This window comes from Ceratosolen solmsi, unplaced genomic scaffold (genome assembly GCF_000503995.2).
Source record: "Ceratosolen solmsi marchali unplaced genomic scaffold, CerSol_1.0 scaffold63, whole genome shotgun sequence".
Classification (NCBI taxonomy): domain Eukaryota; kingdom Metazoa; phylum Arthropoda; class Insecta; order Hymenoptera; family Agaonidae; genus Ceratosolen; species Ceratosolen solmsi.
Window position 1 is genome coordinate 264,894 of NW_011948437.1, and position 25,770 is coordinate 290,663.

General features: G+C 29.3%; 3 protein-coding genes across 3 annotated transcripts in view; 1 reads left to right on the forward strand and 2 right to left on the reverse strand.

Annotated features, from left to right (window-relative positions):
- The window catches only part of kat80 (katanin p80), a 23,342-nt gene extending 8,129 nt beyond the window's left edge, over positions 1 to 15,213 (reverse strand). Inside the window, exons 1-14 of the mRNA XM_011503271.1 lie at positions 14,768 to 15,213; positions 11,764 to 11,894; positions 11,069 to 11,413; positions 10,697 to 10,887; positions 10,402 to 10,552; positions 10,170 to 10,330; positions 9,804 to 9,919; positions 8,969 to 9,025; positions 7,783 to 7,993; positions 6,713 to 7,075; positions 4,745 to 5,054; positions 4,075 to 4,254; positions 3,341 to 3,417; positions 3,187 to 3,261 (exon numbers count right to left, since the gene is read on the reverse strand). Of these exons, the coding sequence (XP_011501573.1) occupies positions 3,187 to 3,261; positions 3,341 to 3,417; positions 4,075 to 4,254; positions 4,745 to 5,054; positions 6,713 to 7,075; positions 7,783 to 7,993; positions 8,969 to 9,025; positions 9,804 to 9,919; positions 10,170 to 10,330; positions 10,402 to 10,552; positions 10,697 to 10,887; positions 11,069 to 11,413; positions 11,764 to 11,894; positions 14,768 to 14,801 (2,402 nt within the window). The 5' untranslated portion in view covers positions 14,802 to 15,213. The remainder of the gene's footprint in view (positions 1 to 3,186; positions 3,262 to 3,340; positions 3,418 to 4,074; positions 4,255 to 4,744; positions 5,055 to 6,712; positions 7,076 to 7,782; positions 7,994 to 8,968; positions 9,026 to 9,803; positions 9,920 to 10,169; positions 10,331 to 10,401; positions 10,553 to 10,696; positions 10,888 to 11,068; positions 11,414 to 11,763; positions 11,895 to 14,767) is intronic.
- A 990-nt stretch (positions 15,214 to 16,203) lies between these two features.
- LOC105365177 (UPF0598 protein CG30010) lies at positions 16,204 to 17,513 on the forward strand. The gene is made up of 4 exons (XM_011503272.1): positions 16,204 to 16,683; positions 16,773 to 16,821; positions 16,963 to 17,180; positions 17,260 to 17,513. The coding sequence occupies exons 1-4, from the start codon at positions 16,522 to 16,524 to the stop codon at positions 17,482 to 17,484; spliced, it is 654 nt and encodes a 217-aa protein (XP_011501574.1). The 5' UTR covers positions 16,204 to 16,521; the 3' UTR covers positions 17,485 to 17,513.
- An 884-nt stretch (positions 17,514 to 18,397) lies between these two features.
- Positions 18,398 to 21,601, reverse strand: LOC105365178 (angio-associated migratory cell protein). The gene is made up of 8 exons (XM_011503273.1): positions 21,378 to 21,601; positions 20,373 to 20,598; positions 20,034 to 20,290; positions 19,530 to 19,674; positions 19,216 to 19,415; positions 18,955 to 19,137; positions 18,596 to 18,777; positions 18,398 to 18,502 (listed from the first exon to the last, which is right to left on the reverse strand). Exons 2-8 carry the CDS (start codon positions 20,596 to 20,598, stop codon positions 18,433 to 18,435), a joined length of 1,263 nt encoding a protein of 420 aa, XP_011501575.1. The 5' UTR covers positions 21,378 to 21,601; the 3' UTR covers positions 18,398 to 18,432.
- Positions 21,602 to 25,770: the final 4,169 nt, after the last annotated feature.

The window sequence follows — 25,770 nt, forward strand, 5'->3', positions numbered from 1 at the left end:
GTAACGATGACGGACAGCGACGATGGGAAAGGGATGTAAATGCTTTTATTTCAATTTTTAATTCAATTTCGTCTCGTCGAGCGGGCAGTGGATGATTGAGGAGGGGGAGAGGGAGAGTGGGAGGGTTTACCCGAACCATTGCTATATGTCGATCGTAATAATACGGCTTTTGTAATAATGCCGTTCAATTGGTACAAGATGTATGGAAGCGATTGAGATGAGAGTGTCAAATATTGATAGACCGGCTTTTTATTTATTCATATTTATTCATATTTATTTTTATTTATTTTCATTCGGTTTGAAATTTGAAAACGACACTAGTTGCTAATTATACTTATGAAATACAGTCTTACTTAACAATAATACATAAATAAAATGTTTAGGATTCCGCTGGCTGACATACTAATTACTTCTTTTTTTTTAATCATCAAGTGTTGATAACGAAAATTCTCTTATTATTTCTATATATGCATTTTATCATTTTATTCAATAAAAGTGAATGCGCAACGCACGCCTCTGTAACGTATTCGTCAAATCGTATAAAATATTCAGTGTGCCTGAACTGTAATAAAAGTGTAATAAATATTTGTACGAAAATGTAAGTAATTAATGACGTAAATTGTGAACTTGCAAAGTCATTTGCACTATTTTAATTATATTCAAAGTTCAGAATTATAAGGAAACTTGATAAGAAAACAAAACAAAACAAAACAAAACAAAACAAAACAAAACAAAACAAATGTTTTCCCGTATTTGCATCAATTTTTAAGAAAATTAAAACCAGGATAGTGAAAAAAAAAATTAATTAATTTAGTAGAATATCATCTCACGTAAATGATAATTTAAATCAATAACCTATGCTTAAAGGCTTTTTTATCTTGTTTTTTAAATTGAAAAAAATTGTTATTAAAACTTTATATTAATAGTGTTAAATGAAACTGTTTATTATGATCAGAAAAAAATATTTAAATCATTTTTAGCGAAAATAAATCAATACATAAAACATTGATTTAAAAATAATTCAATGTCAAGTCGTTGTAATCTCAATATTTAGGTTCGCTATGACTACGGCAAAAAGTTAAGTTTGAAAATGATCGTAAAACTTCTTCATACCGGCCATAAAAATTCGTTACCATTTGCCTGCAACTTTTTCTGCCTCATATGCAGCTTATTTATACGAATGAAAGAATAGGATTATGTAAGGAAAATAATTCACGACAGATGGATGTCCCTTAAAACAGTACTTGAGAACGTTCGATAATTTCATCTTTTCATCTTGAAAATTCATTTCTTCAGAATTATATAACTCCGTCATTAGTAAGTGATTGTACACAAAAATCGGCCGGCGAATATAATGTTGCAATAACAAGTTTACCTACAACATCAACTTGTGAATGTATGTAGGAGCATTATTGAAAAACAAAAGTATTTGTATTTTAAATGAGATTTTGCTAATATACAATTATGCTTGTGATCTCTATTATATTATATTATACAATAAAAGTGGCGATCAATTTTATTTCCAAAGAATTTAAATTCTACAACAATATCCTAATATTTGATAAGTCAAAATTTATATAAATTTACACACTAAAGCATCAATCAAACTTTATATATTTATTATTTGATTTTTTCGCATTGGCCATTTATTTCATAAATTAACCAATACTTTTTTTATTGTTAAAATTAATTTACTTAATTTAAATTGAGAGAAATTAAATAGGTTTTAAATTAATTAATCAATGATATAGATAGTTAGAACTTGAATAGATAAATAATACGAGAAATTTAATATTAATAGAAATTATTAAATATTAATACTGAATCTTATATAATTATTCGGCAACATAATAAATAAAAATAAAAAATCCATTAATATTGCATTATTGTAAACATAATATAAACACGTATGCTTGAATTAGGGGCATAAATTAATTAGATAATTTTTTTTGGTGATTGTAATCTTTTTACCACGGCATTTACTATGATGAGAATATAAATTACGAGCTAATAAATTGACTAATTAATTGAATAATAGTATACGTAAGCTTTAAAATCATCGATATACTGCTTGATTTGAAGAATACAAAATGAAATCTCGTTTAAAGCGGAGGAAATGAAACCACAAAACGCACGCGCACACATTCGTAATCGTGTGTTCCCGAGAAATATTTTTTATGTTGCAACTCTCGTTTTTATGACACGCGCTGCGGTTGATTTTGGTTGGATAAGCGCGTGGGCCGACACAAATCCTGTAAATCTATACACCATATTCATAGCTTCTTTAAGTTTTCTCATTATCGATTTCTGCTTTATTATCGCATTCTCGTCAGGGCTTTTATAGAATGCTCACTTGACATTACATATTCCATCGCGTAGAAGCGGGCGGAATACATTTACTCATACACCCGTGACTTTTGACGCTCTTTACTTTTCTGTATTTATCGAGGTAAATTTTAGTGACATTGTACGTAAGGCTAAGAGGAATTCCTTCGTCATGACGTATGAATTTCCTTTTTTAAAAAGCTCCGGAGAATATTTATTATTAGTATGCATGCTATATCGTGATGCACACTATTAAAAGAAAGGTGCCCTTTTCTTGCACTTGAAAATGAAATTAATTTGTCATATTAAATAGAAAATACCTAGATAAAGACTAACTTATTTGGGATGGATTTATTGTAATTCCGGATCACGATGCACTTGTGCTTTACGTATGCCTTGAAATTAACAAATTACGAATTTATAACGACAAATAATAATAATATTATTTGTTTTAATATTAAATTAGTTTTAATTTCCTAAATTTTGACCGTCAATAGATGAAATAGTAATGACTATTGATTAAAATTTTAAATAAATTACAATAAATTTAATTCGAATTTGTTGATTAAAAAATATATATATATATATATATATATATGCGTGTATAGTATAATAATATCGAGTATCAAAATTGGCATAAATTTTTTTAATTATATACGTTGAATGCACATATATATTCATATATACACACGTACACGGTGATACAATCGACTTGTTTCAACGAGATCGTAATTTTCACAAATAAACGTTTCTTTAGCGAGGTTCGGCCAAAAAAGGTAAATAACTGATTTCGTCATTTCTTTTTTTTTCCAGGGATTTCTCTGAAAATACAGCGATAGAATAATCAATGATTTTACTCACATTTCGTACTTGCTTTTAAGAAGGTCACCAATAGGAGGGATCAAGGAATTGCACAAGTCCAAGTTCCAAATTGCTCTGTTAACATATATAAAAAAAAAAAATATATATATATATATATTAATATATTAATATTAGCCAAACTGTCTTATCTTACGGTTTTAAGGTAAGTACTCCTAAAAGATCGACGATGACAGCAAGATCATTCATTGCTACTGCGGAATCGACGGCTGACTGGAAATTAAAAAAAAAAAATACTCAAAGTAAAAATAGCATTCATTGATTTGTTTCGTAAAAAAAAAAAAAATTACAGAAATCATTTAAAATTAATAAGAGGAAAACTTTGATTTCATCTATAATTGCTTTTATTTATAATCTTTTAAACCATTCATTTTAATACACGTAATATGAAAATAAAAAAAATTCTTTTTTTCATTTTTTCAGCAACTCGGACAAGATTTAAAGATTACGCGTTTTCCTACAAAGAAAAAATTGTAAAACACGAATGTTCAAAAATCCATTGTACAAAAAATTATTGATTATAAAATATTTGACGATTTCTTTAGTAGTATCCAGACAATTTTTTTCTCTCTTACTTTTTCTACAACATTTATTCACAAGAATCCCGCATAAAATGAATATTTTAATTTTTACATTTTGTTGAAATACGAAAAGAAAAGATATTGTAATGCTTAATAATAAAGAACTTAATAAATATACATACATGCATTGTTTCTGCGTTTGCTATCACCTATTTATAATCGCCATTTAAACACACTTTCGTAATCAAAGAAAGAGAACATGCAAATCTTAATAAACATTATATTATATAATAAAGCAATGATAAAAGCACTATGCATATTGAAAATTGCGAGGATGTTCAATACTCACCTTCATGTCTTTGTTGTGCCAGAGTGAATAGATGATTTGTAGGGATCGGTGCCGACTCGTCAATACGGCCATCATTGACTCGTGTCCACGCATCATCGTATTTAATACTTCAGCCTCCGACATCTCGGCGAACACTCCCATTTGCGCATATTCCAGCGACGTTTGTCCAGAATAGTTTTTCTACGCGCACAATTAATATGCGGTGAATTATTATGTGATTCTCGCGATAACTTTTGGCCTTTTCTTCATCGTCCGAAGCGGATTGTCATAGCGCGTTTATTGGAAATGGTTCGGGCATTTTAAAGGACTAAATTTATGGTAATGAAAGAGATGAAATGTTCGGGATATTAAATTCATTGCACATATTATAGACAAATAAAAATTTCATTGTAAATCGATTATATGAATATCAAGAGATAATTCTAGGATCCCCCAACCGCAACAACCCATAAGTCCAATTGATTTCAACAAGTACAGTCACCGAAATTCTAATTAATCGTTAAAGTTACTCAATTAAGAATTTAATAGCGCGATTAACAAATGGCCTATTATCGGAGAAAGTTGATTTTAAAAAGTCTGCCCAACACATCAAAGTGGTTGTTAATAATGGCCTGGGAATACGCTTCCAAAAACTCAAAATGATTGTACGGGCATAAAAATTAGGTCTCACCGGCAGGAAGGATTCGACGTCGAGGCCATAGGGTTTGTCAGCCGTCATCGATATGAACTCGACGTGCTTCTCCTGCGTCTCTTGGACCGAAGGCTTTAACTGGGCGACTCGTATTTCGGTCTTGGGATTCGGGGCGACCTGGGCCTTGTTAGGTAGCTTCCGAGTCGAGGTGGAGCCATTGCTGTTGTGATGGTTACGGGCCGACAGGGGCGTCGTCGCAACGAAGTTCCGGCCGATCGAACGCGTCTGCTGAGCTGTGTTGGGCCTGTTCAGCTGTGGATCCGACGGGCTGTGCTTCAAATTGTGGATTCTGATGGCAAATAAGAGTTTATCATCTTTCTTAATGTATGCTGACATTTATTTACTAGTTTAAATTAGCATATATTGCCCTTACGGAGGTAGCAGAGGTAGCATGGGTAAGTGGCCGAGCGTAATCATCGTAAAAGACGATTAGCGCCTTTTTTTTATTATTTTTTTTATTTTTTTTTTTTAATTTTTTTAAGACAAATGCATACACACCCGCATGAGCTACCGCGTATTTAATTTAGGGATTGTGAAGGATGCTCTATTTATTTACGAATTATTACTATGATGTATAATTGAAAAACCAATGAATTGTCATTGACACGTACATTACTAATTTCGGTTTGTTTCGGCCTACAAGTAATCAAAATTATCTCAGATTAACCGAGCATTTTTTTTTTTTTTTTTTTTTTTTTTTTTTTTTTTTTTTTTTTTTTTTTTTTTTTGATTTACAAAGACAAGTGTATATCAGTTAAACGATAAACTTAAATTTTAAATACACAAAAACGAATGTTTCCGTATATTCTTTGACAGCTATCAGTTTTAATCGAAGTCTTTGTTACCTGACAAATAAAAAGGAAATATGTATGTATATATATATATATATATATATATATATATATATATATATATATATTAACGAGTGCACTTTGAAAGTTTGAAAAAATGGATAAAATTTAAATGAAATAGTAAAAACGTCGCTTGTTCCTGTTTATAGAGGTTTTACGGATATTTCTTAAATCAAGGAATTAATGAAAATCGTATAAAGTTTTAAGCTTTTGGTCATGTGTAAACTACTTTTCACGCATCGTGTACATTGGCGATTTTATAGTAAATTAAAAAGATTAAAGTTTTCTTTCGGGTTTCATGATTTCATTAGATAAGACAAATCAACCGGATAAGTGACATGGTAAATAAATACTGCGAGAGAGAAAAAATAATTGTTGAATTTACTTCCAGCGCCATTATTGACAATGATTTAACACCAAAGTACTATCAAGTATAGGTGAGAATATCTCATTCATCCTTTAAAAATTTTCGTTTTTACGAATGTCATGCCCTAAGTCTTTGAAAGCAAAAATAAATAATATTTTTCATTTTAATGTATATTTAAAGAACACGTTTAAAGCTTACTATCAAAATATCTGCGATTCAATATAGATAAAAATTGAGTCATCAATGTCGACGGATCAAAGTATTAAATAGTTGTTAATTCTGACACAAAACAATACCAATCAATACATTTAAAATTCACTTTTCTTGTTTCTTATAGCTTACTTACACACACGCACACACGCACACACACACACACACACACGCACACACACACACACATTTGTTTTTCTAAAAAGTACACTTTTCTATGCTTAGCTTCTACGCAGTCGTAAATGCTCATCGTAATGCAAATTTCTCAGAGTGTCGGTATGGAAAACGTCTGGTACCTCACAAAAGTGAATTGGTCAATTTTACAAAAAGAATACATAAAGACACTAATAAGGAAAAAACATCCATAATATAATAGTCAAATGTAAGAACAGAGAAAAACAGAGAATAATAGAGAAAGAGAGAAGAACAGAGAGTGGCGATTTGCGTGTGCAAGTGAGCTAGTAAATGAGCAAGTGAGTGAGTGAGAGGGCTAGCGAAGAGCCGAGACAATGAACTCACTTGACGGGGAAGTCGCTCTCGTATCCCTGCTCGCCATCCTTGCAGCTGCTCTGCCGCTTGAGCAGTTGCTTAGGGTAGTCGGGGCTGCTCGCCCTGGACTTGAGCTTGCCATCGTCCATGACGGGCGAGACAGCGGCCATGGGAGCGTTCCTCGGTGTAAGGGTCGTGTTCGAGCGTTGGGGCCCGAGGGGCTTAGGCGGGGGCATCAGCGAGGCTGGTCCGAGGTTACGCTTCCCGAGGTTCGCTGCGGCCGTCACCGCCGTTGCTGTCGCCATCGTTGGGATCGTTGGGGTCAGGCTTTGACGCAGCGGTGGCACCGGCGCGAGGTTCTTCGAATTCTTGCTGTTCGCTTGTAAATTCGCTCTGCAAATAAGAGGCTTGATTTCAACCCTTGGCTTTCGAGTGCGACGCATCGATTGAGTGCACATTCTACAAATGCACTCGTTCATTGTTAAAAAAAATATAAGATTTCAATGTAGCGGTACTTTGGAGCAATTGCCAGTCGATTGGGAGTTTGAGCATTCGTCGAGCCACACACTTTCGTTGCGAATCCGAGCGTAATATTTAATAGTAATTTGATCGTTTTGTACAATACTCCCTGGGTGATACAAGCAAACAAGATAGAGGAGGGAGGAGATTCTTCGAATTTTTATTTCGCCAAAACATAAGAGCGTAGTACAATTTTACACAAAATTCTTCAATATCAGGCTTAGAAAGTGCAGAAAATATGCAAGAAAAAATCCGTAACGCTTATCATACACATCGCTTGACGCTCAAATGATTAAAGCCATCTTGGAAAGTATCGTCGCCAAAGCAATTAGTACGAAGAGGCACAGTTAATTATATATATATATATAATTCCAAAATTGTGTTCAAAGCCAAGCATCGACGACGCTCATGCGTAATCAAAATATATAAATCATAGTAATAGCTCGCAATGCATCTCGTTATATACGGCTGCTTAAAGGCATTTTCGAGATACTACCGCTTGAAGCAACACCGAAAGGCATAAATCGAACGGCCTTTCAAATCACACGATGCCATCTACAAGCCAAAGTTGTCTCAATTACCTAATTTGACTGGTTGACGATATGGGCGTTATGGGGCTCCTTTGTATAAGCGGCGTTGACTTTATGGGATGAACTCGGACTGGCATCGGCTTGGGTAGGGGCGCGGATATGGGCACAGGTGACGTCGACGTCTCATTCTCTTCCGTATCGGCGCTCAATAGACTTGACATAGAGTTTGACAGACTGCGGATCATTTGTGACTGCAATGGCTCTGGAAAAACGTGCGCAATGTTTCGCGTAAGAGACGGTGCGACTTTGGACTTTGTTATATGATCGTTTGCGGTTAGATCGAGATATTTCTTTATTCAACTGAATTACATACACCTTCGGGCTCTTTATACGTATAAATCCAGAAAATACACACATGTTTTACACAGCACGTTTTATGGGAAACGTCCGAGAGTCGAATAATTATTTTTAAACCATTTGCACAAAAATGTTAGCCATGAAAATGCATTGAACTAAAAGATTTCTTTTTGTCTATCATCGGGTGCAATTAATTAATGATATTCAATTAAATTGTTAATTTAATTCTTAATGTGAAATACATTTATCGCATAAATTAATACTTAAATATTTATAAATAAGTTTTAACAATTACAAATATTATTTGAAAACTGCTTTAATCGAAGTCTTTTAATTATGACCGTAATTATTATTATATTTATTTATTTTTTTTTTTTTTTTGTTCAATAGCGCTTTAGAAACACTTTCACTTTCGTCTGCTTTAACGGTCTACCATGAATTCGAAATTTTCCATTATTAATAGATATTCTATTAAAAAATTTTACTAACTTTTTTATCAGACTTTTTTTTTTTTTTTTTTTTTTTTTTTTTTTTTTTTTAGGAATCAGTACATATAAGTATAATATATAATATTTATCGATTAAAATGCAAAATGTGCCAAAAGCAAGCTAATGGCTGTAACACAGAATCAATAACGGTAAAATGCTAATTTTCTCATAAACGTTACAAATTTTCGCTAACAACATGTGCCATCCTTATCATAAAACAACAATTGTTACCACTATTTTACATAAGTTTTAAAACAAAACAAAAAAAAGGGTGGGGGGGGGGGAGACAGACAGAAAGAAAAAGAAATATGAAAATAGTGCAAACATTTAGCATTTAGCATTGATCAGAATAAAGATCACACATTGAGAGAAGAATTGTCGTTAATTATTACCTGGCTCCTCGGAAGGCTCCGGAAAAGCCTCTGGCAGCGGAGGCGGGGTGCGAGTTACTGAAACATATCGTGCATAGTGCATGCTCACTCATAGATATCTCTTTAAAATCTGGTCTCAAGTGAATATTTTTCATTTTGCTTTTTTTAAAGCACACCTTTATTATCTTTAATATCATTAATTACGTGAAAAGCCTTCATTTATAACAAATTTTTACAATGGTTTAAGCTTGGAATTGGCTATAAATATAGTCGACGCCTTCTTCTCCCTTGAACTTCCATCGAGAACTTTGTAAATAGTAATTTTCCTTACATTTATATTTTATATAAAAGAAAAAAAAACGTATAACCTTTATGAAAAAGACAAAAATGACGATCCTAATATATCTTCATGAGACAAAAGAGTTATTGATACTTCTTATATTTATAAAATATTTCAAATTAAAAAGAAATTTGAATATCATGGTTTTCTGCGTAATGGTTACAATAATGTGAAATTTGATTGTCCGACTGAGAACATTATTAAACTATAGATTAAAAGGTATAAAATATATTTATACAGTATTATATTATAACAGAGTTAATAAGAAAAATTTATCACAATAATTACAACAAAAAGTGCGTTTGTTAAATATTTATAGTTTATCATTGAAGGAAAAGAAAGAATAAATTTCAAAGAATATGTTAAGACCAAATTTAGTAAATAGTATTTAAATTCATTTAGTAAACACAATAGAATTGTGAGACCAAAGTGAACACGTGATTGTTTTGTGCAAATTTTTAAGACTAGATTCAGAAATGTGATTGCGTATTTTTTTATTTTAGGTACATTACTTACGCGACCGCGTAGGCTGGAAGACATCTCTGTACTCGGTGACATTTGGTATGTCAAACATTACCTCATCTTCTGGATCTGTACCCGACTTATCTTCTTCAATTGTTTTTACATCCATTCTAAAATATATTTAATCATCATTAATTACATTATTTATCATGATTGATTTGTAAAAAGAAATATCATTAAAAACATTTATTTTACATATGTGAATACAAAATAAATAAAAATATGAGATGTGAAAAAAAACATTACAACTTTCATAGAAAAGTAATTGCATAATAATGCGGAAGAAATTACAAGTTCAGAATATTAGAAATATATTATATGAATAATTAAACATAAATCAAAATTTCAAATATTACTAACGTGTGTTTCTTTAAACTCGCTGGTCGTTCTTTAGAGAAGCTTTTTCTTAAAGAATTTCCATAGGAAAATGGCGAGGTTAATGTATCGTTTCCTATTGGTGAAATTTTTTTCAAATCACACACGTATAAAACAACATTGGAAGCATGAAAACCCGCACCTATCTGTAGTGCAAAAAAATATGATTACGTAAACTCTATAACATAAAGAAGTATTGCATAACGAATGATTTTACCAATTGATTCTGAGCAATGGCTACATCTTGAATCTTTCCCCAACCAACCGGAACAGAGTCAAAAGTTCTCGCTGGCTCCCAACCATAAACTTTCAAAACATCCTGACATCCGGCAAAGAGACATTCACCACCATGACTAAAAAATATACATCTGCAACGAATATTAAAATTGTTAATAAATTGTTTAGTTAATACATGAATCGTTAATAAATAAAGTAAATAATGCCTATAATTTATAATAATTTTATACTTTTATTCTTTTATTCTAAATTTAAAGCAATGGACAATGTTTTACCTGACTGGAGCGGTGCTGTTCTGTTCGGAGGAAGAAACCAGTTGAAAGGATTCCAAATCCCAGAAATGAACAACACGATCTGTACTACCACTAGCTAAAAGGAATTCATGTGGATGAAATTCTACGCACGTTGCAGGACCTTTGTGATCTGTGAATTCCCGTAACTGTCTACCAGCTCTTAAATCCCACAACTGAAAGTAATATTTTTATTAGTAAATAAATTGATATATAATTGTACATGCGATATCCATTAAGTAATTTATATTTACTTGGCAATATGAAATTATTATGCGACAATTAATTAATAACTGAATTGTAACGATCTTCTATTAATTTAAAATTATTTTTAAAAATTTTTAAAATTGTACACACTTTAACCGTGCCTTCTTCCCCAGCACTGGCAATCCATTGGCCATCCGGACTGAATTTTAAATTGTTTACTATCCTGTCATGGCCCTTGCATGTGAAAATACAGCCCTTCCTGCGAATATCCCATAATTTAATGGTAGTGTCAGAGCTACCCGATGCTAATAATTCGCCATAGGGATGAAAGTCCATACAGCGAACACCCATTTTATGACCAGTGAGTGTACGAGATAGTTTGGTATGCTCCAAATCCCAGATTTTCAATGCTCCAGTTTGCGAACCCGCGCAGACTAAATCTTCCGTTTGACCAAATCGAACACATTCTATTGGAGTAGTATGGCCACTAAGGCTCTAAAATTAGATATACATCATTAGAAAATTACTTTCAAAGCTAAAGCCAGAAAATTCTTTATAAATAGACATTAACTTTTCATTGCTTTATAATTTATAAATTTATAAATTTGTTTTGTAATAAATTTATAAAAGATAATATGATGATAATAATAATATAATATAATATAAAAATTTATAATATAATGCAGGTATAATGTCTAATGAATACATTTAAATATATTAATTCTTATTATGATAAATTAAATATAATTTAAAAATAAAATACCAAACTATAAATATCTATTTGCAATATTATTTTATGTATAATATTATAATTAATGAGGCTAAGTACAAAGTATGTTACGAACCATAATACAATTTTGCTTTCCAACTGCCCATAAATTGACTTTATTGTCATCTCCACCTGTGACTAAAACTCTTCCGGACTTGTGACCTAGTGATAGGCAATTGACATTCGAGGAATGGGCAGTAAAATCCTCTGTAATTAATAAAAAGTTATATTATTCAATAGTTCATTGAAATCGGACGATTTTACAAGAAATATAGATCATACAACTCTACATTAAATACTAATAGGAACTTGAAATACCTGTTATGATGCAACCATACTGTTTTCATAAACATGTCATAATTTTCATACTAGCTAAGTTGCCTATACTAGACTACACTACTTTATAATAACAATAATCGTATAAATAAGATTTTTATATGAATTTATTATAAAAATATTGAAATTATACAGACTTTATCAAATTCAATAATCGCTTAAAGAATTATTATATTATATAGGTATTTCAAGTATCTATCTATATTCGTTTAAATTTCTATATATCTACATCTGCGAGCATAATAAATGTGATATAATTGTATAAAGTTTATAAATTAATTATGAAACTACTTGAACTATTCAATGAACATTAAAAGTTAAAATATCGCTTTAATCATCAGTGTCAAAGCGGTAAAGGGAAAATTATTAAAATATCATTTCTATTAAATCATAGGTATAAATCTTTGAATGCTATAAGTAAATCATAAATAATGTATTTCATATCTAAAGAGCTACTTTCTAGAATATTTAAGTACGAGTACTCTGATAATTCACTATATAACTTCATACTTTCAATATTACGATGGACCTTTATTAGGCAACTTTTTTTTTTACTCTTTATAGTGATTTAATCATTTATAAGCAATTTAGTACAATACTTTTTACCATATATAAATAATAAAATAATGTTTTTAATTTTAACTTATTTTAATAAGTAAGATCAAACTATAAATCTACAAGAAATACATATCGTCCATTTATAATTTCCAATACAATTATTAATTGATAATACAATTTTATAATTTTATAATTATTGTAAAATTTTATATTAGTATTATTGTTAGTAATCATTAATAAAATACCAATAGCTTGAATTATTAAAACTCAAAATATAAAAAAATAATAATTCATTGCCTATAAATTCTAATTTTATTCTGCAAATAAATAGTTCACTGCATATAACTTCCAAAAAATCATCTAAAAATAGATTTAGCAATGTCTACTTGGCACTCGAATTTGTATTAGATACAAACAATACAAAACATCTTACTGTAAAATGTATATTTAACAATCCAAAGAGAAAACTCGGTATTCAGTAATGCATTGACCTATAAATATTACAGGAAAGAAAAAGTAGGAAATGGATTAAAAATAAAGCCCGTCTATTTCAGCAGAATTATTTTTACTATTAAGAACAGAAGCAAAAAATAATTAAAATTTTTGTAAAAATAAAATGTTTTGTCCTATTTTATTTGGCCATTTAAGCAACGGAAATAATAATACGATTAAACTTGTTTTCTATAAGTCTTTTGTTAATGCTTTTAATATTAAATTACATCATCTTTGGATATAAGAGTGGAATATAAAATTTATTTTATAATTTATCAATTGATAACAAACGCTAGATTTGAAAGATTAATCATAATATTTTGTAAATTAAGACTTTTATAAAGAAATTGTTAATGAAACAAAAGAATGAATATGAATGAAACTGTCGATTAAATGTAATTTCAAAGGCACTATGCTTCTGATGAGTCAAGTTGATAAATAAATGAAACTTATAAGCCTGAATGGACCGCATTACTGCAGATTATAAAATTAAAGAAAATGAAATTAATGAAATTGTGAATATCATTCGTAAAAAGGCAAAAAAGTTAAGAAGAAATATCATTTAAATATCAATTAATTATAAAAAGCCAAAGGCAAATAAGTAGCCTTCATAATGTAATATTCATTTATTTTATTTGATTTCATAAATGAAAATTACATTGAATATAATTTTCAGTAAATGAAAAAACTGAATAACGAATTCGCAAATTAATTTAAATGAAATTTACGCTTTTTTCATTGATAAAGCTAAAAAAATTGACATGAACATTTACATGTTACTACTCATTACTCATATAACAGACACATTTCATTGAATAAACTATGAAAAACATAAGATATTTAATAACAACGTTATATTGCAAAACAAAAAATAAGTCATCAAAATAAATAGCGAGAAATCATCTAATTCTATAACAGATTAATGATACCATTATCGGGCTCGTTTATGCTATCATAAATCGACTTCCCGCTTACATTGATTTCTATATTGAACGCCCATTAATTGTTATCGTAAACAAACGCTTGAACAAAATTATAAAAACAAAAAAAATTGATAGACGGGCCGTCCGAGGCTTGACAATATACGATATTTTCATAGAAGAATATTGAAAATAGAACAGGAAAGTAGAGGTTCTTAATTAAATTTCAAAATCTAACTCAAAATGAAAAGCCCGACGAAGAAAGAAGTGCAGGTTTAAATTTATTAACAATGGATTGTCAGGATATAGGGAATCAAGTACACGTTATCATCACTGATAAACAGAAGAAAAAAATCAATCGTTGGAATATTTATTTCTAGATTGAATCGAAGTAACGAACGCATTGACAAGAAACATAAATGTTTAAATATCATAATCTTAACGACGCGGAAATCAATTAATTATGTAAAAAAAAATTAGGAGAGAGAGAGAGAGAGAGAGAGAGAGAAAGAGAGCGAGTACTTACGTACGTGATAATGCACATGTGTGCGCGCATGCATGCATGTGTAGGCCTGGTGCGCGGGTAGGAGAGATTATCAGGAGATAGAGGGAAAGTAAGAGATAGAGGGGTAGAGGGAGAGGGGAAGAGCAAGAGAGACAGAGACAGAGACAGAGACAGAGAGGAAATAACGCATAATACCGTTTGAAAACGAAAAATAATACAAGGTATTATTTTCATTTTTGAAAAAATGGATAAACGGTTAGGATACTCACGGAGTTTCCAGGATCTCCTCGTAGACGAAGCCATTCTTGGGAGGGGATGAGGGGCCTCGCATGAGAAGCTGAGGCCTTGGCTGTACGGTTACCCGAGAGGGACTTATTTGGCAGTAACAACAATTCCTCGGTCGGCCACCGTCGCAACGCCGCAGCTACGCTCGGGCAATTTTTTCCTCGCGGAATCTGTGCGCAGCATCTTTCCAGTGCACGTCCCGTTTATCCCGTTGTCGCCTCTCACACCTCGATCCCCGTCGCCCTTCGCGCGCACACGACACCCGTCCTGCGACTCGCACGCTCCTCACCCTTTCCCTCCCCACGACACATGCAAAACTTCGACGAGGTTTTTTCACCTCGACGCGCGCGCACCTCTACCTCCCAAGACACTGCTGCACGCACTGATCCAAGAAAAAGAAAAAGAGGGAGAGAGAGAGAGAGAGCAAACGAGGGAGGGAGACAGAGAAACAAATATCTCGTTTCCTCGGCTCTTGCTACTACCGCTACTACCGCTACTACACTATTACTGCCACTACCATATCACTATTACTACACAACTACTATCACGGCTCCTCCGCTCCTCTAGGCCACACTTCCAACGTCGTCCCACGTCTGTTCTCTCTAACTGACTCTGTCCCCCTCCTCGCGCTCTATCCCACCCCATCGCACCATCATTGTCCTCCTCCTCCTCCTCCACCTCCTCCTCCTCCTCCTCCTCCTCCTCCTCCTCCTCCTCCTCTACCACCTCCTACTTAACGACAATCCCACCAAACGCCTTACTAACACGCCTCTACTTACTCGTCTGCATGGATTGCCACTGATCTACAAACACTACCAGATGACGATCCACCTTTTGCAGTTATATTGTGGGCCGTTGGCCATAAACATTGTACACATTTATCTGCGATTGCGTCCGTGAATGGTCTGACGTTGATCATTGGACCTTGAATTTCTAACGTTCGAGAAACGGTCGCTCGAGTTCTTCGAGAATCGAAGTCTCGATTCATTCAAAATTCCTCTATTGCTTTCTAGCCGACATTCGTTTAATAAAAATATTTTTCAATTTTCTTTTATCAGAGCGAGCACTCGTTCTCCAACATCCCAATCTTCCTTCTCTTTGGCTAAAAGTCTTTACGTTTAAACGAATTTATCTTAAGTAAATACATATGATTTTGAACAAATAATGGCAATTCACAATACTCGAGTGCGTTTTATTGACAATAGATAATGTGCGTGCGTGCGTGCATAAAACCATACGTTCGCATTGCATTTATATATTAAACATTAAATTAACTGCATAGATATATAATGCAATGTCGAAAGCCATTTAAGTATTAAACTATTTATACTTTAATGTAGAGAAAAAATCCTTTCTTTTCTCTTTTTTCTTTTTTTTTTTTTTTTTTGTTAAATATTAAAAGCATGTATTATTAAACATTGATTGTTCGTCCATTCATTCGCACAAAGCACAATAGTAAGCCGTTTGTATTATAACAACTTCTTATCCATACGATAAATTAATTGAATTATAAAATATTACCGTGATTTCAGCATCTCGATATTAATATATTTCAACAATACAAATAAATACTTGAAGCTCTTTGCTTTTTGTATCTTATGTAATACTCATCACCCCCCACCACCTTTGAAATTTCCTTAAGCCAGCTGATTCTTATTGACAGCTGATCGGCCTCGTAATTACCTATTTACCTCTGCACAGAATAACATTAATGTAAATAAATCTTTAAATAATAATAATGGTGATATTAAACTGTATGCTTAACAATTTCTCAATAACTAAATTTCGAATAATACAATCTCCACGTTATGTTTTTCGGTATTGCTGCACTTACGTACAGGGTCAAAGTCCAGAACATAGAGTCAGAGAATATTTTTATTTTATCGATCATCAAGGAATGGTAATTAATCGGTAATTTAGTACATAATTTTTAACAATTGCTAAAACTTGCGTTAAATTGTAAACAAATAAATAACAAATGATATATAGCTTTTTCTAGACGATACAAAAATAAAAAACTTCACATCCTGTTTTAAAGGTATAATTTTTATATTATTCATACTGAGAATTCTTGCTTTATTTAGATATTCATCATATATAATTAATATGCTGATGAGCATAATTATATATATATATGACTTATTAACTTATACATGTTGATATTATACTAATATTTCAGACAAAAAATTTTTGGCATTTTTTTTTAAAAGATTGAGATTAAATAATACTGATAGATATAAAGATTTTCCATATTTGTCATTGTGTGGTCGAGAGCGCAATTATGTTAAATGTGATGATCTACCGATAGTCTTTACACAAGTTTTACAAAAAGAAAACGTAGAAACTGGTAAAAAAGAAGACTATTTTAGTTATAATCATGCACATGAACTTTTAATGGTATATAATAAATACACAATTTATTTTTACTGCGAAATCATAAACAATCTGACAAATTATATTATATATCGTTTCTCAGATACCATTTGAGCCAAACAAAATTTTCATGAGCGTACATTCTGGTAGAGTTTATCATCCTGCTCCAGAAGTCATAGGCGGTATTGGCCTTGTAAAATCAAGTTTAGCTATTGAATTTAGCTCACACTTCTATTTCGAGAATGGTGCGGAAAATGGTCCCACACAATTTAATTGGCAAGGAAAAGAATATAAGCTTGATTGCGAGTGGTATAAATTAAAAATATAGAAAAGTCAATGTTTATAATGATGGTGAAAAGTAAGAGTTATAATATTTTTATTAAATTTATGATTTGTTTGATTTGCTAATAATATATTTTTGATATCGCATTAATTGAAATAAAAATATTTTATACAATATTTGTTTTATTATTTAATTAATGTAATTAATATTCCATTAAAAGTTAATAATAAGATTAACTTCCTTACTTAATTTATAGTTTTTAATGAAATTATTTAAATGCATAAACATTTTGATATGAAGAAAAATTGAAATGAACTCCATATTTTTTTTTTTTTTATAGAGTATTTTATTTTATATGTTATATACAATTTTTAAAGAAAAAATTATTCTATTTACAAATGAAAGTTTAAATTTTATATTAATAATAAATGTTTATTTATTTAAATAAACAACCAGTGTACAGTAAAACTACTTTAATAAAAATTCATTTTTAAACAAGTGAAATTTTAGATTAAATGACCAACTATGCTTTTTAAGTAATAATAGTTAAAATCTACGATATTTGATAATCATTATCAATGTAATTATTATCAATGTGTTTTGACTGGTAATAATTACCAATATTTTCCTAAATCCATAATTATCACAAACTTTGCTTTTTTGTATAAATATAGAAATATTTCAATGAAAATAATCATCTAATTCTTACCTAAGATAATACCAATAAACAAAGTCTGTAATTCTACAAAAATATGTTTATGCCAAAATATAAGTAATCAATTACTTTCCTAATTGAGCATTATAAATGCAAAAATATATTAAAATAAACATTATTCTACTCTATAATTCTCGCTAATTCTTATAAAATTTAACAAATGAATTAATAACATTTTTGTCTTGGAAATTTTAAATATTGATTGCATCAATCAATTATAAATGCGCTTCTTCGGAAGATAAAATTTTTTTAACTGCTTAATTTGCAACACAAGGCAATCAAACTGCATTAATTTCAAAAATTCTTGCAGTTGTATCATCAGAGGTTGTTAAAATTGTTTTGCCATCTCTAAAATAAAAATAAAGATTTTTAAATTATATTAATTTGTATTCAATGATTAAATAAACTAAATATTAAATAATTTATAAAAAATATACTAACTTAGATATGCATATATCAAGAATATCTTCGGTATGACCTAAGAAAGTATGCACACATCCACCTGTTCTTGAATCATAACATCTCAATATTCCATCTAAGCCTGCTGAAAATATTAAGAACGTATTTTCTTTCCATAAAAGCTTAGCAACTCCACTCCCTTGATCTATCTTATGTCTTAATATCTAAATATAATAAAGTTATAAAGAATAATAATTAATTAAATTATATCTTTATAATAGAATAATGTGTATTAACAAATTTTATTACTTTATTAAAAATAAAAATGAGAAAAACAATGTACTTTAGTTTATTAAACATCTTTTAAGAAATTGTTATTACCAGAATGAGTTAGGATTTACCTTTCTCGATACGTCCCAAATGAATATGTAACCATTAACACTTCCAGTGGCTGCGATATGTTGGACGGGATCTTTGTAAAATGAAACAGCTTCTATCCAGTTTCCTTTTGAAATATCAGAACTACAACTTTCGTCAATATTATCATCACTATCGCTGCTTAAATCTTGTAAAATACTAATTATCTGTAGAAGATATATTTATTTCGTTCGAATTAATAAAAAATATTTATTTTAAATTTGTCTTATTTTTAATCTTCTTACTTTGCCAGTATTAGCAGCACTAACAATAGTTTTTTTGTCAACCGAAGCTGACAAAATTAAATTATTATCCATGTGACAATCAAGAGACGTAATAGCAGCATTATGACCAATATGAGATGAAATTGTTGTCAAAATTGCACAGGATTTTAAATCTATTACACGAATTACGCCATCTTCGTAACCGACTACGAGTCTTTTCCCTAAAATACAATTACAAATTAAACCAAAGTTAGTGTAAAAAATCTTTTAATCAATAAATTAAAATTCTTAACAATTTTCATTACTTTTTAGTTTGTTTTAAGTATTGTACATACCATCTGGCATAAGACACGCAGTCTCTGTTCTGTTTCCAAATCCTTGAATAATTTTACATTCGCCCTCTGGAATTTTCCACATATAAATTTCACCCTTGACAGATCCAGCAAGTAAGACATGCGCCATAGAATGCCATTGCATCCACTAAACCAAAATATCCATAATTATATTTAAATTTTATTAATTTATCTTTTCAATGAAAAAAACAACTTTGTATTAATACTAAAATAAATATTACGCTATATATATATATATATATATATAAATATTAATGCTACTTTTGTGGAATAAATAACGCATTGTATTACCTTTAGAACAATTGATGTATGTACTCACTTCGTAGTACTTTATTCTTTCTTTATAACAACTTTTATTAACCATTGCTTTTATTAATATTTTTTTTTAATATGAAATTATTGAGAATCATAAGCAGCTTAGTATCTCACTGCTTTGGTAAAAAGTTACTAGATGAATTACAATATTTTTTTTATATGATTACTTACTGTGGCGTCGCCCATATCATCATTCCAAATTATAGTTCTATCGGATGTCTTTCGTATTTGAATAATACCATTCATATCTCCTGTAGCTAAATACAAATCATCGTAACTAAAATCAGCGAATATAACACTGTCCTTGTGATTTTCACATTCCAAAATAAGTTTTCCACTCTTCACATCCCAAACGTATGCTTTATCGTCTTCGCCGCCTGTTACCGCATATTGTGCATCTTTACTTAAAGAGCCACAGAATACAGAAGCTATAAATTTTATGATAAATATATTTTCCTATTTTCTTTTAAATAATTCAACAAAAAAGAGCAAATTAAAATTATTAAATACCAGTGTGTTTTTCAAATATACAGCTCGCATCTTCTCTCTCCATAGCTTCCACAATTACTTCTTCTTCGGCCATATCGTCGCTTGCTTCTTCTTCGTTTTCCTCAACTTGGTAAGATTCTATTATTTCGATATCTCCGTCTGCCATTGAATCTAAATCATTATCATCTATTTCTTCAATATATTCCTCCATATACGGAGATGATGGCGGAGTCTCCTGATTACCCATCTTTAGAATATTAACAATTCATGTAAAAAAACAAAATTTTATTTTAAATTTTAATCTGATATAATCTAATAACTATCGTCTGCAAAATTGAGCCCATCGTTTAATATCAATAAATAACTAAATTAAATTCGCAATGACTAAGATAATTTTGAAATAATTCTGTTTTCACTTTAAGCAACAATTATATAATTAATTTGTAAATATGGTTTTTTTTCGTTTTATTTAAATTTCTATTACATTAACTTACTATAATTTATACATTTATTTAACACGTTGCTTTTAATATACGATTTTAATTTTATTTTTAAATATTAATACTTGTAATAAATATAACCTGTAAAATATTCTTCCAATTTAATACATAGACATATTGGTATTTCTAAATGTTGTCATTAAAGTAAATTTATAACTATTTAGACAACGAGAAATAATGTATATGGTAAAAGTATATATTATATAATATAATACGTGTTAATATTAAAATTCACTGCTTATATTCAATTTGCAAAAAATGACGATTAAATACATCAAATTCATAAAATACACAATATATCATAAATTTGGATGAAAGAAAATATAATGTTTATATTAATGTCTTTAACTATTATTCTATTTATGCATAATTATTGTAAAATCAATTATAATGGACAAAATTGTCCCTTAATACTCTTCTTACCTTGATATTACTTTTGAAATTTATTTACAATAAACTCTTGACATGCGCTTAATTATTAACAATTTTAAATTATCATCCATAAAGCAACAAAGGCAATAATTACAATTGACAACGACGTTCTACGGCACTAGCAGCAAAGCACATGTGTGTACATATACAAATCTACAATTTATGAGATATCGAAGGCACAAAATGTGCAAATCGATACGCAACTCGAGTTCTTTTTCCAAACAATGACATTGCGACCAAAATTTTGACCAATCGGACCCAACTATATATTCATACGGATTTTTGATTACCTTAAATGCAATTTTAAAGTGGAATCAGGTGGGCAGAGAAGAGCACATGTATATATGATAAATGCAAAACGAGAAACTGCGAATAGTTGACTCATGTTTTTACAGTCGAATATGACAAATCAATGCCAAATAAGAATTTCAAGAGCCTCTACAAACAAAACGAAAAAAAAAGAAAAATAATAAATTTCATTTGACAATTACTTTAATTCAAGTTATGGATATTATTAATAAATGTAATTTTTAATAACGTAAATAAATTTAACATTACGTTAGCATAATCTTTATACAATATTAAAACATTAAATACTTTCAATATTTTACGAATTTTCTTTAATATAATGATCAAAGAACATGACTTTATTCAATCATATCTAGTATTTTAAGTACAAAGTATCATTACACTTAGTGTCAAATAATTATTATTTAATTATATCAATGCTATAATTACTTGTTATTTACTTGTTTATTTAATTGTTAAAATTAAAAAAAATGTATTAAGTGTAAACTCTAATTTACAAATTGTACATATATTTTTATTACATTATTTATATTAGACTAAACATATGTTCACTAATTCATGGACACCAGTAAAATAAAATTTTAAATAAACTAAAAATTAATATTAAATGCTTGCGATTAAGAAAAATTTTTAAAGTATTTTTTGCTTATCATAATTTTCAATATATTTTCCAATATATATATATATATATATATATATATATATATATATATTAACTTAATTTATCCAAAAAATAAATTTCCTTTGCTAATTTCTACATTTATTAATATTTCTTTTAAAGATTGTATTATTTTTTTATTAAAGATTTTAAAAAGTAGACTGATGAATTTATTAAAAATGATTGCTAAGCCAAAACTAAAATAAAATTTACGACTATACCTTAATATAACTAGAAACGAACAAATATGAAATAAAATTGCTATTAATATCCTATTTATTAATTATTAAGACGAATGATGTAATTAATTAATACTTATAATTAAGAATTCAAATTGAAATTTATAAGAATACTTTCCAAAATTAAATCTCTTTACTAGTTCATAAAATGATAAAGAAAACATAATTACATTAGCAGTTTATTATTAATTATTATTAATAAGTAGTTATTAATTAATTACACCGATTAAAAACTATTATTATTAAGTAATATTATCGATAACCCTTCATATCGATATAAATATTAAATATCGTTTAATAAAATATCTTAGAAAAAAAATTTTGTCAATAATGTTTCATTAACTGTCATATGTTTTTTTCGTTTTATTTTTTGCTGATAATATCTAGCGATAACTCAATATCGTTTTTTTTTTTTTTAATTACTTCATTAATTGTTGTAAACTATGAAATGATTAAAAAATTATACCGAATAATATGATGATTATTATAATTCTAACTTTCATGATTTAGATTTTTTCCTGATATCTTTTAATAAAATTTTGTCATGAATTATAAAATTTCTTTATTAATTAAAAATCTCAAACGTTCTTCTCTATTCCAAGAATATATTTTATTATTACATTGAATGTAAGTATTTTTAATTTAAAATTTTTATTTTAATAAGCTTAATTTAGCTTTACATTCATTGTACAATCACATAACAGTGAATATTGAAAACCCTAATTTCATAATTTCGTAATGATAAAGTTTTTATTGAAAAATCAATATAGACGTTAAAATCAATCATTAAGATTTGAAAATCTTTTAAATAATTTTATTTATTAAATATAATTGCCTTAAATATAATTATTTATCGAATATTATTAAATATTATTGAATAAAATATTAAATATTACATTAAACATTTAACAATATAATTGCCAAATAACTGATTTTAAAAATAATTTTAATTATAATCGATTTTTTTTTCAAGTTTGTCAGTTCCTAGACATTATAAGGTTTTCTATCAATTTCGATTGTTATCAAGATTTTCAATCACCGCCAAATACCTTTCAATCGTTTCCTACAATTTTTCCATTCATTCATAGCTATTCAATAAATTACTACTATTGTCGCATCATTTACTTAATAAAGCAATAATTCCTTGCAAATTGTTTCTGTCGCTTTTCACCGAGAAGTTTTGATGGCAATATCATTTTGTCTCTTTATTCCTAAAATACTCGAGTTAAATTACTTGCAATTTTATCAGATAGTAGTATATCACTTATGACTTTCCTTTGATACTCTGAGAAAATTAATTTCTACAGTTCTATGAGTATGAATTCCATTCATACAGCCACTGATTGCCGATTACACTTTATTTATTTATCTTACTGTTAACATTTTTTCAAGAGTCATTAATGGTTTTTCACTGTTCACTGATGCGACAATCATGATTCTTCGTGATGCGATATCATTCAAGATGTGTTTATAAAGTCCTGTTAATACTGCAAGTATCACATTATATACAAAGTTGATACAACTCATTTATTTTACATTATTTATGCATATCACATTATACATAATTAATCATCAAACGTCTTTAATATTTATATGTTGCCAAAAACTATTACGTGTAATTTTTACTTAATACCTGCAATATGTGTGAGCATTTGAAATTATTATTTTTTAATGTTTGCAATCTTAGAAATATCGTAGAAATATCGTAGGAATCTATATCATCGTGAAAAATTGCCTGCATAATGAATATTATTAACATCAACAAACTACAAATTAGATATACGAACGAAGATTAGATATAAAAATAAAATTAATTTTAATAAAAAATTTGTAATTCTAATAAAACCTAGATCTGGAAATATTATTAATTTTGAAATTCAAGGGTGTTTGCTACCATTTAACAGTTTTTTTTACAAGTGAAACTCTATTGTGAAAAATATGTGAATTATTATTATATTATTTCCTTATACATCAGCTTAATTAGAGCTTTAATATTTTTTGTATTGAAAATTTTATTGATTTCTTAAACTTATTACTTTAGATATTCAAAACTAAATGGTAAAAAGAGTAAATTGAAAAAAAAAATAGAACATTATTAATTAAATAAATAAATGATTGTGAAAGGCGTGTGAATAGAAAAATCTTAGTTGTGTCACTTGCAATTAAAATTGAATATCAGTTAGTATTAAATATGCTCTTGTATATTATAAATAGTAAACATAGTTTGGCATAGAATAATGGAAAGTACGTTTTTATCATTAAACAAATTGTAAAAGTAAAAATTTTGTATTTGAATGTTAATTGTTAATGTAACTACTCGTTATGTTAAACGTTTCCGAATAACTTTGATATTATTGTGATTCCGTAGTAAGTTCCTCATAGTATTTCTTAATTTTTGAATTGTAATTTTATTCCTTAACTTGGAATAATGTTCGATACACTAAACTTTACTTTTAAATACATAATTGTACCTTTTAAAATACATTAACTAATGTCAATTAATTATATCTAGAATTTTGACACGTTTTTAATGTGAAAGTTTACAATTTTAATGTAGAGTTAATTTCGTACGAGCATCGAGTAAATAAATAACAAGCCTACGTACTCACGCATAGGTAAACATGCGCGCACACACAAATATGCATATTTATATATAAGCATATACATTTATTTGAGAACATCCGTTTATTTATAAGCACAGTGCGTACACACAATGAATTATTCTCCCGCCAAACAAGCCATTTAGAAGGGAGATACTGACTTAAACGATCGCTAGTTCTTTCTTTCGTTGACTTGATTTTTCTAACCGACTGCACAATTTATTACGTATGTACGAAATTCAACGTAAATCATTACCAATAATCACAGCGAGATTAGAAATAAAAAGTGATTGAGAATAGTGGGCCTTTTAGATTGATACTTCAATGTAGTCAAGTATGTAATGATATTTGTACATAATTGGATCATCGAGCAGTAAATGACTTAAAAGCCCGGCAACGATATTTGAAAATCGTCACCTTGCGAATTACGAAAAATCTTCTGAACATACATTCTGCTGAATTTATATAATACCTACACATTGCTATTTCCAGTCGCTTTGAAGTGCAAAGGCCTTCTTACCATTTACGGGGGACGCATGCGTAGTGAGTTTGAATTTTGGGGGTCGCTCAGCCATCTCATGAAAGAACGATCCGCGTGTACACATGTGCACGCACACGAGAGTAGGGGACGCGTCGCATATATGCAAGTTGTGTACACGCACACTTGGGCGTTATCGTACA